At 48.1% G+C, this 12643-nt stretch overlaps 1 protein-coding gene across 1 annotated transcript; it reads left to right on the top strand.

The window, feature by feature from the left end:
* Window positions 1–2003: 2003 nt before the first annotated feature.
* Window positions 2004–11301, top strand: TPP1 (tripeptidyl peptidase 1). Its single transcript, XM_007527745.3, has 13 exons — window positions 2004–2102; window positions 2217–2288; window positions 2543–2682; window positions 5266–5416; window positions 5598–5725; window positions 5885–6066; window positions 6246–6444; window positions 6584–6772; window positions 8667–8736; window positions 9133–9253; window positions 9340–9498; window positions 9644–9769; window positions 9943–11301. The coding sequence occupies exons 1-13, from the start codon at window positions 2086–2088 to the stop codon at window positions 10081–10083; spliced, it is 1695 nt and encodes a 564-aa protein (XP_007527807.1). The 5' UTR covers window positions 2004–2085; the 3' UTR covers window positions 10084–11301.
* The last annotated feature ends 1342 nt before the right edge of the window (window positions 11302–12643 follow it).

Genomic DNA, 12643 nt, shown 5'->3' with positions numbered 1-12643 from the left:
CTCTCAACAGCTGGCCAGGGAGGAGGTGACCACTGGCAGCCAATGAGGGATAGGCTGGGCAGGGAGACATACTGGGGGTAGACCAGGGTCTTAACAGCAAGTGGGAGTGAGAACAAGAGCAGCCAAAGCGGTTCTTTAATTGCCTTGGGGCCTCTGTATGTTCACATTTTAAAGACTTTATGATTGGATAAAGACTGAGAAAATGAGAAGGGAGGGGGAAATAGGGAAAGAGATAGGGAGGCACCTGCAGCCCTGCTTCACCACTTGTGAAGCTTACACCACCACCCCCATTGCAGGTGGGAACCAGGGGCTTGAACCCTGGTCCTTGTGTGTGCTTAACCAGGTGTACCACCTCCTGGTCCCTATACCCACATTGTAATAAAGATTTACACCCGTTAAGTATTTGCTACATCGTGTTCTCTTAGCATAAGTTTTCCCTCTTTATCCCTGTAAATGTTCAGCGGGGCCAGGCAGGGGATGGGCAGTGGTGCACTCATTCAAGCGCACATAGTACGAAGCGCAGGGCCCCACACAAGGGTCCCAGTTCAAGCTTCTGGTTCCCCACCTGCAGGGGGATCGATTCCCAAGAGGTGAAGCAGTTCTGCAGGTGTCTCTTTCTCTCTCCTGCTCTATTTCCTTCTCCCCTCTCAATTTCTCTCTGTCCTAGCCAGTAAAATAAATAGGTATTCATGCCAATCCCTGAGGAAAACCACTTGTCTTTTATTTATTTATTTTAATTTTTTAAATTTTCCCTCTTGTTGCCCTTTTTTATTGTTGTAGTTATTATTGTTATTGCTGTCATTGTTGTTAGATAGGACGGAGTAATGGAAAGGAGAGGAGGGGAAGACAGAGAAGGGGAGAGAAAAACACCTGCAGACCTGCTTCACCACTTGTGAAGCAAACCCCCTGCAGGTGGCGAGCCCGGGGCTCGAACCGGGATCCTTATGCCAGTCCTTGAGCTTCGCAATTAGCCTGCTGCGCTACTGCCTGACTCCTGTCTTTTATTTTTTTAACCTGCCTCAAGACAGAGCACCAAGGCAGAGTGAATAAAATAAGTCTCCAAGGCTGAGGAGAGAGCACAATGATTATGCAAAAAAAAAAAAAAAATTCATATGTTAGGCTTCAAGGTCCCAGGTTCAATTCTGGGCACCACCATAAGTCAGAGCTGAGTAGTAATGTGGTAAAAGATAAATAACAATAAAATAAAAATGGATTCAATATTCTGCATGAAGAAACTGATATCAAAAAGGTTTACTGACTTCTCTGACATCACGAAACAGGGAAGACCCTGAGTCTGTGGGCCTCCAGACCCTTACCACCCCCGCTCCCCCCACACACACACCTTTTTAAAACAAATGTATTTATTAATAAGAGAAATGGAAAACCACCACAACAAGGTTACAACAACAAGGGCAAATAAAGGGGGGGGGGAATGGCCTCCAGGAGGAGTGGATTCATGGTGCAGGCACTGAGCCCCAGCAATAACGCTGAAGGCAAAAAGAGGAGAGAGAAAGAGAGAGAGAGAGAGAGAGAGAAAGAAATGGAAAACCAGAGCATTCCTCTGGCATACCCAGGGCTGGGGATCAAGTTCAGGACCTCCCTCTTGTTAAGTCCTGTGCTCTGTTCTGTGCCACCTCCCTGACCCTCCAGCCCCCCCCCCCCCTTTGCCTCTAGGCTTATGGCTGGGGCTCAGTGCTGGCACTGCAAATCCACTGCTCCTAGTGGCCATTTTTTCCATTATTATTGGATAGGACATAGAGAAATTGAGAGACGAGAGGAAGATAGGGAGAGAGAAAGACTTGCTTCACCACTCGTTAAGGGTTCCCCCCTGGAGGTGGGCAGAGCTCTCTCTGAAGCATAGCTTACACCCTGTGGTGACCTGGCTGGACTCGTTGGCAGCCCTGGGTTTACCCAATCTCTGACCTACCACAGAGGGAGAATCCTAATTGCAGATTTCCCTGCACTTAGTACCAAGCCTGGGGGTGGGGGAGGAGCCAGTACTAGGAGGTTGAGCAGGAGCAGAAAGGCACTCTAGAGAGAGCTCATGTGATCTATCACATGACAGTCTAGCTGCAGAAAGGCGGAATGGGACTCCGAGAGTGGTGAGAAATTAGGGGGCCCTGGGAGAAGGGGGTCACCCTGAAGGGAATACATGTTGGAGGGTGGGAACACAATGACATTCCAGCATCTGCTGAAACCCACCGCTGCCCCTGCAGCCTTCTAGGGCTTGCTGCCCTCACTGTCGCCAGCAAATGCAGTTACAGCCCTGAGCCCGACCAGCAGCGAACGTGAGTTGACTTAACACCACTTCCCTCCCCTGTGCCCTGTCCATATCCCATCCTGGTCCTGTCCTTTCTCACCCCCTTATCAGCTCCTGGTATCCACTCACCCCTCCGAGTTTCAGACTTAATCATCCACCTTCTGTAAACTGTTTGCTTCTAGAATCCTACCTGAGTTCTCTTTCCCTGACCTTTGTCTTTCTGTGGCTGGTTTTTCCTACCCCTATCCTAACAAATGTTCTTCCTGACCCCTGACCCTGCAGACTGCCCCCAGGATGGGTGTCCCTGGGCCGTGCAGACCCCGAGGAAGAGCTGAGTCTCACCTTTGCCTTGAGACAGCAGAACCTGGAGAGACTCTTGGAGCTGGTGCAGACTGTGTCGGATCCTGGCTCCCCTCGCTATGGTGCTTTTGGGGGCTGGAGGGGGCTGGGGGGCGGGGTGTGAAATGCAATGGAGGAACATAGACATACAAGTAATACCAGGATTTCGGTGCCCTTGCAGAGTGGGGCTCAGTGCAGTAAAGAGTGAGTAAAAAAGCGAACTGAAACCTGTCCAGATCAACACATATTCTCTAACCCCTAGAATGTTCCATATTAGTTCATTTAGCTAGAGACCTACAAGTGTTTGTGGTTAGGAGCACAGGCTGGGCTGGAGGGTAAACTGTACAAGTTACAGTGCCGCTCAAGCCCCTCCCCCTTATCCCCACCTGCAGTGAAAGTTCTGATAGCAGTGAAGCAGGCTGCAGTTTGTTCTCTCTCGCTCTCTCTCTCTCTCTCTCTCTCTTCCTTTTGTATCTCAGAGATAATAACAATAATAAGAATAATAGCTGACGAAATAGCTCTCTTGGATAGTGTGCTGCTTTGCCATGTGCCTGACCCAGATTGGAGCCCAATGGTCAATGTATTGAAGAAAGCTGGGGGGAGGGGGAAGGGGGCTGGGGTAGTGACACAACCAGTTAAGCACTCATAGTACTAAGCACAAGGACCCAAGCAGGTATCAGGGTTAAGCCCTCAGCGGGGATACTTCACAAGCAGTGAAGCAAGTCTGCAGGTGTCTTTTTCTTTCCCTCTCTCTCTCTCCCTCCTATCTCAATTTTTCTTGGTCATTTACAGTAACAAAAAGAAAGAAAAAGGAAGAAGAAAAAGAAAGGAAAGCTTCAGTGCTGTGGTCTCTTTCACTCATTCTCTTTTCTCTTTCTCTCTCTACCAATCTAAAAATAATGAAAATAAACAAGTAAAGAGAATAGACGAGGGGCCAGGTGTTGGCAAACCAACTTAAGTGCATACAGCGCTCAAGTAGCTCTGCTTTGGAGCCCCACTCCCCACCTGCAGCAGGTATGCCTCACAAGCAGTGTAGCAGTGTAGCGGGTCTGCAGTTGTCTATCTTTCTCTCTCCCTCTCTATTTCATCCTCCCCTCTCAATTTCTCTCTGTCTTATCAAATAAAATAGAAGAGGAAAAAATGGCAAAGAGGAGCAGTGGATTCATAGTGCCGGCACTGAGCCCCAGCAATAACTTTGGAGGCAAAAAAAAAAAAAAAAAAAAGAATGGTCACCACTCAGGGTGCATTTTTTGTGCAGGCAAAAATTGCACGTGCTGGAATATATATATGTCTATATATAGATATAGATATATTTATATGCCTTGCGATCAAATCTAGTTTTCTTTCCTGTCTCTTCTGCTTGCCAGTCACCAGACAAATGTAGTGCTGCCTAGACCATATAGGAACTCACCAACTAAAAACCCTCTTTCACTCTCAGATCAGCTCCCATTTCATCCTCTGTACAGACACTAACATTTGTGGTTATAAATCCAGAATAACCTTTGGAGTAGGCCATCCCCTGTTGCTACCAACTTAAGTGCTTATTCTTTCACCTGGCCTGATGTCCAAACCCCTGGCTGGTCTGCAGTCTCTTTCTTCCACATCACTCCACAGTCAGTGTAAAACAACATTTGGCTCCAACAGTCAAGCTAAAGAGGCCTCTCTACTGCTTGAAGCCCATCATGGGGGGCAGTATGGAAAAGTGGTGTGTGCATGAGGGTTGTTGGTCCCAGATTCACCCAGGGGGCAAGTGTACATGGCCCCATCCAAACATTCATGCTGCTAAGGAAGCTTAAATTCAACAAGTAGAAAGACCTGAGTGAATTTCGATTTTTTAAAAAGATTTTATTTATTTATTAATGAGAAAGATAGGAGGAGAGAGAGAGAGAGAAAGAGCCAGACATCATTCTAGTACATGTGCTGCCAGGGATTGAACTTGAGACCTCCTGCTTGAGAGTCCAGTGCTTTATCCTTTGTGCCACCTCCTGGACCACAAATTTAGATTTTTTAAATTAATTAATTTTATTTATTCCTTTTTGTTTCACTTGTTTTATTGTTGTAGTTATTATTGTTGTTGGATAGGACAGAGAGAAATGGAGAGAGAAGGAGAAGACAGGGGGAGAGAAAGATAGTCACCTGCAGACCTGCTTCACCACTTGTGAAGTGACTCCCCTGCAGGTGGGGAGCTGGGGGCTCGAACCAGGATCCTTACACCGATCCTTGTGCTTCGCACCATGTGCGCTTAACCCAGCCCGCTGCGTTACAGCCCAACTCCCATGAATTTAGATTTTACCATCTAAGTGGCTCTTGGAGTTTTGAAAACTTAGTGGAGATATATTCAAAATGGGAAACTTTAGTTGATTAAACTTAACTGTCCACCCCCCACCCCTACACACACACAATCATGGCAATGCATGCTGTGGTGCAGCATTTGCAACCTACTGGTCTTAAGGGTTAATCCACATCAGTCTCTCCACTCCTCCCGACCCTCAGGTATAGCCTGCACCTTCATAGCGCAACTTTTTGCTAGAAAGTTCCTACTCATTCCTGAAGACCCTCTCTGATCCATGTTCCCTGGGCAGTTTCATTGTGTCCTGGTTGAGGTTCAAAAAGGGGGAATTTGGGAAAGCAGTGAATGAAGGTAAGAAACTCCTCAATTCCTGCAGGAAAATACCTAACACTAGAGGAGGTGGCTGAGCTGGTGCGGCCATCATCACTGACCCTCCACACGGTCCAAAAATGGCTCCTGGCAGCTGGAGCCCGGAGCTGCCACTCAGTGACCACACAGGACTTCCTAACTTGCTGGCTAAGTGTGCGGTGAGCAGGAATGACTTCCTTGTGGAAAAGGGGCCACCCCAGTGGGAGGGGGTGGAGAGCTTTTGGGGGGCTTGTGCTTGAGTGCTAATGCCTGGTGAGATGCTAGCTAACCACCGAGTGAGGTTCACCAGCCTGCTCTGGTCTGGTCGATGCTTTCTGACCTCTGTTCTCTAACTTCCAGACAGGCAGAGCTGCTACTTTCTGGGGCTGAGTTTCATCGCTATGTGGGAGGACCTTCCAAGACCCGTGTCCTACGGTCCCCTCATCCCTACCGGCTTCCAAAGGCTTTGGCCCCCCATGTGGACTTTGGTAACATCCATGGGAGAGTTGGCAGGGTGGAGGTCAGTGCAAAGAGAGCTGGGGAATGGACGAGTTTATATGGCATGGTGGGGGAAGAGAACGGGCCAGTGCTAACGTGCAGGTTGGAGTCTAAAAGCTCTCCTCCTCAAGATTAACCCCTCCCCACAGTTGGGGGGCTGCACCGCTTCCCCCCCATTTCATCATCCCTGAAACAACGGCCTAAGCCACAGGCGGTAGGCCCTGTTGGCCTGCATCTGGGAGTGACCCCATTCGTGATCCGAAAGCGATACAACTTGACAGCACAAGATGTGGGCTCCGGCACCACCAACAACAGCCAAGCCTGTGCACAGGTAAGCCACTCAGGGAGAGTCTCAGGGTCCTCACAGTCTCCCCAAGGCATGTGAAGCCTGGGGCTTGCTCTCTTGACGAGCCCTGGGATTTCACCCCCTAGCCTATGATGATAGTCCCTGCCCTGGCCCTTGACACTGCGACAGTTGATTCATGAAATCTGCTCTGCTTCTCTCTGCAGTTCCTGGAACAGTATTTCCATGACTCAGACCTGGCCAAGTTTATGCGCATCTTTGGGCAGAGTTTTCCTCACCAGGCTTCGGTAGCCCGAGTGGTCGGGAAGCAGGGCCGGGGTCACGCCGGGATTGAGGCCAGTCTGGATGTGGAGTACCTGATGAGCGCAGGCGCCAACATTTCTACCTGGGTTTACAGCAGTTCCGGTACTGCCAAGGGGCTGACTGGCAGGGAGACGGCTGGGAGCTGTTCACCTCTACTTTCTCTGGGGAATCCCTAGGCAGGCAGGAGATGCTGAATACCCCCTCACATGACAGCCTTGTGTCCCCTCTCATAACAATCCAGGCCGGCACGAGTCACAGGAGCCCTTCCTACAGTGGCTCCTGCTGCTCAGTAACCAGTCAGTGCTGCCACACGTGCACACCATCAGCTATGGAGATGACGAGGACTCTCTCAGCAGCACCTACATCCAGCGGGTCAACACTGAGCTCATGAAGGCCGCCACGCGGGGCCTCACCCTGCTCTTTGCCTCAGGTACTTACAACTTAGACCACCCCTTACCCCCTGTAGCTTTTTTAAATGTTAGTAATTTTTATTATTATAGATTTAGCATCAGTTTACGACATCACAAGATTTCAGGGGTTGGGGTTGGGTTTGGGCAGTGGCTCTCCCAGTTCACTGTACACAGTATCATATGCAATGGCCTGGGTTCAAGTCCCTGCAGTTCCATGAATCATGGCTGCGGGTGCCTATGTATCTATCTCTTTTTTTTTATTTTTTAAATTAATCTTTATATTTGTTGGATAGAGACAGTCAGAAATTGAGAGGGTCAGGGGAAATAGGGAGAAGAGACATCTCTAGCACTGCTTCATCACTCACAAAGCTTTCCCCCTGCAGGTGGGGACTGGGGGCTTGAACCTGAGTTCTTGCACGTTGTAACATGTGCACTCAACTAGGTGCACCACCACCCAACCCCAACCACTTTGCTTATTTTTTTGTATATTTTTAATTTATTTTCCCTTTTTTGTTGCCCTTGTTTATTGTTAGTTGTTTTTACTGATGTCATCGTTGTTGGATAGGACAGAGAAAAGTGGAGAGAGGAGGGGAAGACAGAGAGGAGGAGAGAAAGATAGACACCTGCAGACCTGCTTCACCGCCTGTGAAGCGACTCCCCTGCAGGTGGGGAGCCGGGGTTCGAACCGGGATCCTTATGCCGCCGGTTCTTGTGCTTTGCGCCACCTGCGCTTAACCCGCTGTGCTACAGCCCGACTCCTGGCTTTTTTTTTTTTAAGTTAGATTACCTTATAAATTATCTGTATTCTACATATGTATTAAAACATCTGGTCTTTCAACTCTTACTTCACTTAGCATAACCACTTCCAGTTTCATCCATTTTACTCAAATGATACAGTAATGACTTTTTAAAATTATCTTTATTTATTTATGGAGACAGCCAAGAATCAAGAGGAACAGGGAGATAGAGAGGAAAAGAAAGAGAGAGACACCAGAAGAACTGCTTTACCACTCACAAAGCTTTCCTCCTGCAGGTGGGGATTAAAGGCTTAATCTGGGTCCTTGAGCATTGTAAGGTGTGTTCAACTAGGTGCACCACCACCCAGCCCCGTAACATCTTTTTAGTTGTACAGTATTATCCCATTGAATATTGTTCCTAGGGCATCTTAGTTCAGCCATCTGTCCATGAGTATTTAAGTTGATTCTATTATTTTCAGCCTGGGAGCTTTGACCCCACAGTGACCCCTGAACCTGACTTGAGGACTAAGTCATTAGGAAGGAGGCAGGAATGCATTTCACCTATAATCTAAACTCAACAGGGAACATTGGCCTGACCACTAAATTCTGACCTTTTGCTATTAGATGAACTCTTGAATTTTCTCTCTGACATTCAGACCTCAGACTCTGACTGGTTAATGTCAGTTTTTGCTTTTTTGTTTTTTTAATATTTATTCCCTTTTGTTGCCCTTGTTGTTTTATTGTTATAGCTATTATTGTTGTCATTGTTGAATAAGACAGAGAGAAATAGAGAGAGGAGGGGTAGACAGAGAGGGAGAATGACAAGACACCTGCAGACCTGCTTCACCACCTGTGAAGCGACCCCCCTGCAGGTGGGGAGCCAGGGGCTCGAACTGGGATCCTTAAGCCGGTCCTTGCGCTTTGTGCCACCTGCACTTAACCCCCTGCACTACCGCCTGACTCCCAGTTTTGCTTTGTTTTAAATCGTTTTTATTCATTTTAATTATATACAAAGTTAAAGAGGGGAGACCAGAGCACTGCTCAGCTCTGGCCTATAGTGATGCTGGGGGTCTATCCTGGGACCTTAGAGACTCAGGTGTGAAAGTCATTTTGCATAACCACTATGCTACCTCCCCAGCCTAGTTCATCTCAATTTTACTCTTGGCCTCTCTCCTAGGTGATAGTGGGGCTGGGTGTTGGTCTGTCTCTGGAAGCCACCAGTTCCGTCCCAGCTTCCCTGCCTCCAGGTAAGTACCCTCCACCCCCACTTACCTGTGACTCTCAACTTCTCATCCGAAACCTCATGATCTGGGAGCTCTGCCTTAACCATAATAGGTGTGCCTGCCCTGTCCTGATCACTGCACTCCCTTCTTCTTTCTGTGGTTCAGACCCCAAGTCTGAGGAGGACGCAGCTCCCACTGTTCCTCTTCCTCAGTCTCCAGACATTTTGATGAAAGACCTAGGTGGGTGTCCTGTATGGGAAAGTCTGCACAACTACCTTGGGCTGTCCCAAGGGCTCAATACCTTCCAGTCACCCCTAATATCAGATTCCACATACAGTCCAGCTACTCCAGCAAGACCTAGATCATACCCGGCCATCTCCCTAGATCACCTACAATCTGAGTGTTGTCTTCTGCCTTTAGCCCTTACGTCACCACTGTGGGAGGCACATCCTTCCAGAACCCATTCCGCATCACGAATGAGGTTGTTGACTATATCAGTGGTGGCGGCTTCAGCAATGTGTTCCCACGGCCTTCATACCAGGTATGTCTGTATCTGTGGGGCTCGAGTGGGAGTGTAAGTTTCTAGATGGGCCACAAGCTAATACCCAACTCAACGATACTTTTCAGGAGAAAGCAGTAACCCAGTTTCTGAGTTCCAGTCCCCACTTGCCACCATCCAGTTACTTCAATGCCAGTGGCCGCGCTTATCCAGATTTAGCAGCCCTTTCTGATGGCTACTGGGTGGTCAGCAACGGTATGCCCATTCCATGGGTATCCGGCACTTCGGTGAGAACTAGCCTGGCTCCAAACTTCCACACGGGAACTACCCTGACCCTCTGTCTCCAAGATCTCGTAGTCCAAATCCCTGTCTCTTCAGAGACTTCTGATCCTTTTAATCTAATCACTCTGAATCCCTAACCTCTACTTACAGGCCTCAACTCCAGTGTTTGGGGGGATCCTGTCCCTGATAAATGAACACAGAATCCTCAGTGGCCGTCCCCCTCTGGGTTTCCTTAACCCAAGGCTTTACCAGCAGCGTGGGGCAGGACTCTTTGACGTGAGTGTGAACAGGAGGGGTGTGGACCATTGCCAAAGAATATGAGAGTGCTAAATTAAACTTCAGAACAATTCCATTTCGGTGGGATAGCCTCTGGTGGGATGTGAATACAGGGCTAGAGCATGCAGCCTACCTGTACTGGTACCAACAGGCAGTGCCCACCTTCTCCCTAGGTAACCCGTGGCTGCCACGCATCCTGTCTGAATGAAGAGGTGCAAGGCGAAGGTTTCTGCTCTGGCCCTGGGTGGGATCCTGTGACTGGCTGGGGAACACCCAACTTTCCAGCGCTGTTGAAGACACTGATCAACCCCTGACTGGGCTGGTAGTTTGGTCCGTTATTTTGCACTGTTGGAAGCCCTGCTGAACCCTTAACTGTTAACTGCTTCAGACAGTTTATCTCCCCAAGCCTGAAATGCTGTGTGCTTGACTCCCCACCCCACCCTGCCTCAACATACTCAGGTCTCCCAGGTCCCGCCTCATGTTCCTCTGTGGATACTATAATAACCAGTACTGTTTCGGAGCCCTGCTCGCCAGCCCTAGTCCCTCACCACTCCTCCTTTTCAACCAAGCTTTCCCAAAGGGCTGTCCACACTGTCTTGTGTACACAAGACACGTGTCCTGTATATTTTTTCCTTAGTGTAGTGCAGTGATATCTCTGCTCTTGATTTTATCCCCTACCCTGACACTAAGAAACAAAGGTCTCTGTGTTACTTTAAGGTTTCTGCATATAGCTGCTATCTCTCTCTCCTTTCTTAGCTTCCACGGCTTAACTTCTTTTGACATTCTTTCTTCCTCCTTCCTTCCCCCTATATCATCTTTCTCTGCTTCCTCAATGAATTAGAACACCCACTGTTCTAATCTTGCTCTTCTCACTTTACCTGTTATTCCTGAAACAAAGCAATCACTGCCATCCATTTCATCACCACTTCACTAGTTCAGGCCTATCCAACAGTGATTGATAATTCAAATGCAAGATATGATGATGTAAGGTCTCCTTCCGTTTCAGTCCCAAAGGTATTTTTTTTCCCTGTCGTTGGTTACATAATTAGAAGATTACAATGTATAGTTCCATACTATACCCACTACCAAAGTTCCAAGAGCTTGGGAGTAAGTGATAGGTGATACTTGCTAAGTGATACAAGGCTTCTTCCAGCCAAGCCCAAAATGAAAGTGTTATCCTAGACTCCCCAATCTTCCGTTGACACCTGCTTTACTTCTTAGATATAACTTTATCCAACACAAGTTCTGTCAGTTATATTCCTCAAGTATCTCTAGAACTCAACTTTTCTTCATCACTGTTAGCTACCATATTAGAACCATATTCTCTCTCTTCTGAAGTGTAAGTGGTCCTTGCAAAAAGTATCCTTATTTCCTACCCCCACTTTCCTAAACTATCAGAGTAAAACACAAATCGTTAGGTCATTTCTTTGACTAAGGTCCTTCAAAGATAACTGGACTTTCTAGCATGGCTCACAAATCTGATCCCTTTCTTGCTATTAGTTCCTGAGTAATAAACTACCCTTTCCTCTGTGTCCCTCCTTTTTCCTTTTGTTCAAAATGTTAGATACCCTTAAACCCTACCGAGTTATTATGGTGTACTCTTACCACAATTACCCCCTTACCTCTTTGGCCTGGCTGATTTCCAGTGTTAAGGTAATAATTTCAGAATCTCCCGCTCTCTTGTGAAACCTTTTGACTCCCTGAAGCTCGCTGATCTTGGTATGGCAAAGAAATCAGAATTTTGGCACTAAGCCTGTTGGTTCTTAGTCCAAATATAGAACTGGAGAGTCTGGGCAAGTGTGGTGATCGCTCTGGTCCACTCCCTCATCTGTTCAGTTGGGGATATTGAAACTTGCCTCTTACAGTAACCAGGGAATAATTTAAATGGAATCAGATTGCTAGAGTACTTGACACAATGAAGTAGGCAGCAGATGTTTTTCTTCCTCACTTGTATCTGCACAGTCCTGCCTGCCTATATATAGCTTTGTAACTCCCACACAGTATTGAAATGGCTAGTGTACCTGTTTACTTCCTTTCCCCAAACCATCAGTGCCTAGGGACTGAAAGCCTTGTCCTACTTAACTTTGTAGTCTTACCCAGCTCAGGATTGGCAAGTGAGAATAAAATATTTGCTGCCTTGTGTTGTGTTTTGCGTGTGTTGTTTACTCGGGCTGGTGTGACACCCTCCCTGCTACAGCAGCGCCGAGTGAGCTCTCAGGCTGCAACCTGGTCTCCTGGGAGCTCACAGTAAGGGGGTGCTTGCCAGCTCCACTACAGACACTCAAAAAGTTGAATAAAGTTACCAGAGGGGGCAGGTGTTGCACGTCACAACGCACAAGGACCTGGGTTCAAGCCCCCGGTCTCCACCTGCCAGGGAAAAGCTTTCCAAGTGGTGAAGCAGTGTCGTAGGTGTCCTTCTGTCTCCCTATCACCCTCTTCCCTCTTGATTTCTAGCTGTCTCTATCCAATAAGTAAATAAATAAATAACTATAAAGGGCGGGGAAGATAGCATAATACTTATGCAAAGAGACTCTCACACCCCAGGCTTCTAAGTCCCAGGTTCAACAGCCGGCATCACCATAAGCTAGAGCTGAGCAGTGCTCTGGTGTTTCTCTGCATCTCACACAAAACTAAAATACTTAAAAAATAAAAAAGTTAAGTTACCAGAGACGATGCAGCCTGACGGGCAACCCGGGGCAGCGGGTTAGCTAAGGCTGATGAAACCCCAGACGTGGGGCTGAATGGGAGCTCTACACCCGCAGAAGGGTCCTCGATACACGAAGACCCCCCGTCCGGTAGAACAGCCTCGGAGCCACGTGGGGTGGGAGGCGGCGCCCCCGCGGCCCCCGCGCTTGCCCCGGGCTAAAACCGCGC

The sequence above is a fragment of the Erinaceus europaeus genome, chromosome 17, assembly GCF_950295315.1.
Source record: "Erinaceus europaeus chromosome 17, mEriEur2.1, whole genome shotgun sequence".
Classification (NCBI taxonomy): Eukaryota; Metazoa; Chordata; class Mammalia; order Eulipotyphla; family Erinaceidae; genus Erinaceus; species Erinaceus europaeus.
The sequence above is the reverse complement of the archived record's forward strand: the minus strand, read 5'-3'. Positions and strand labels throughout refer to the sequence as shown.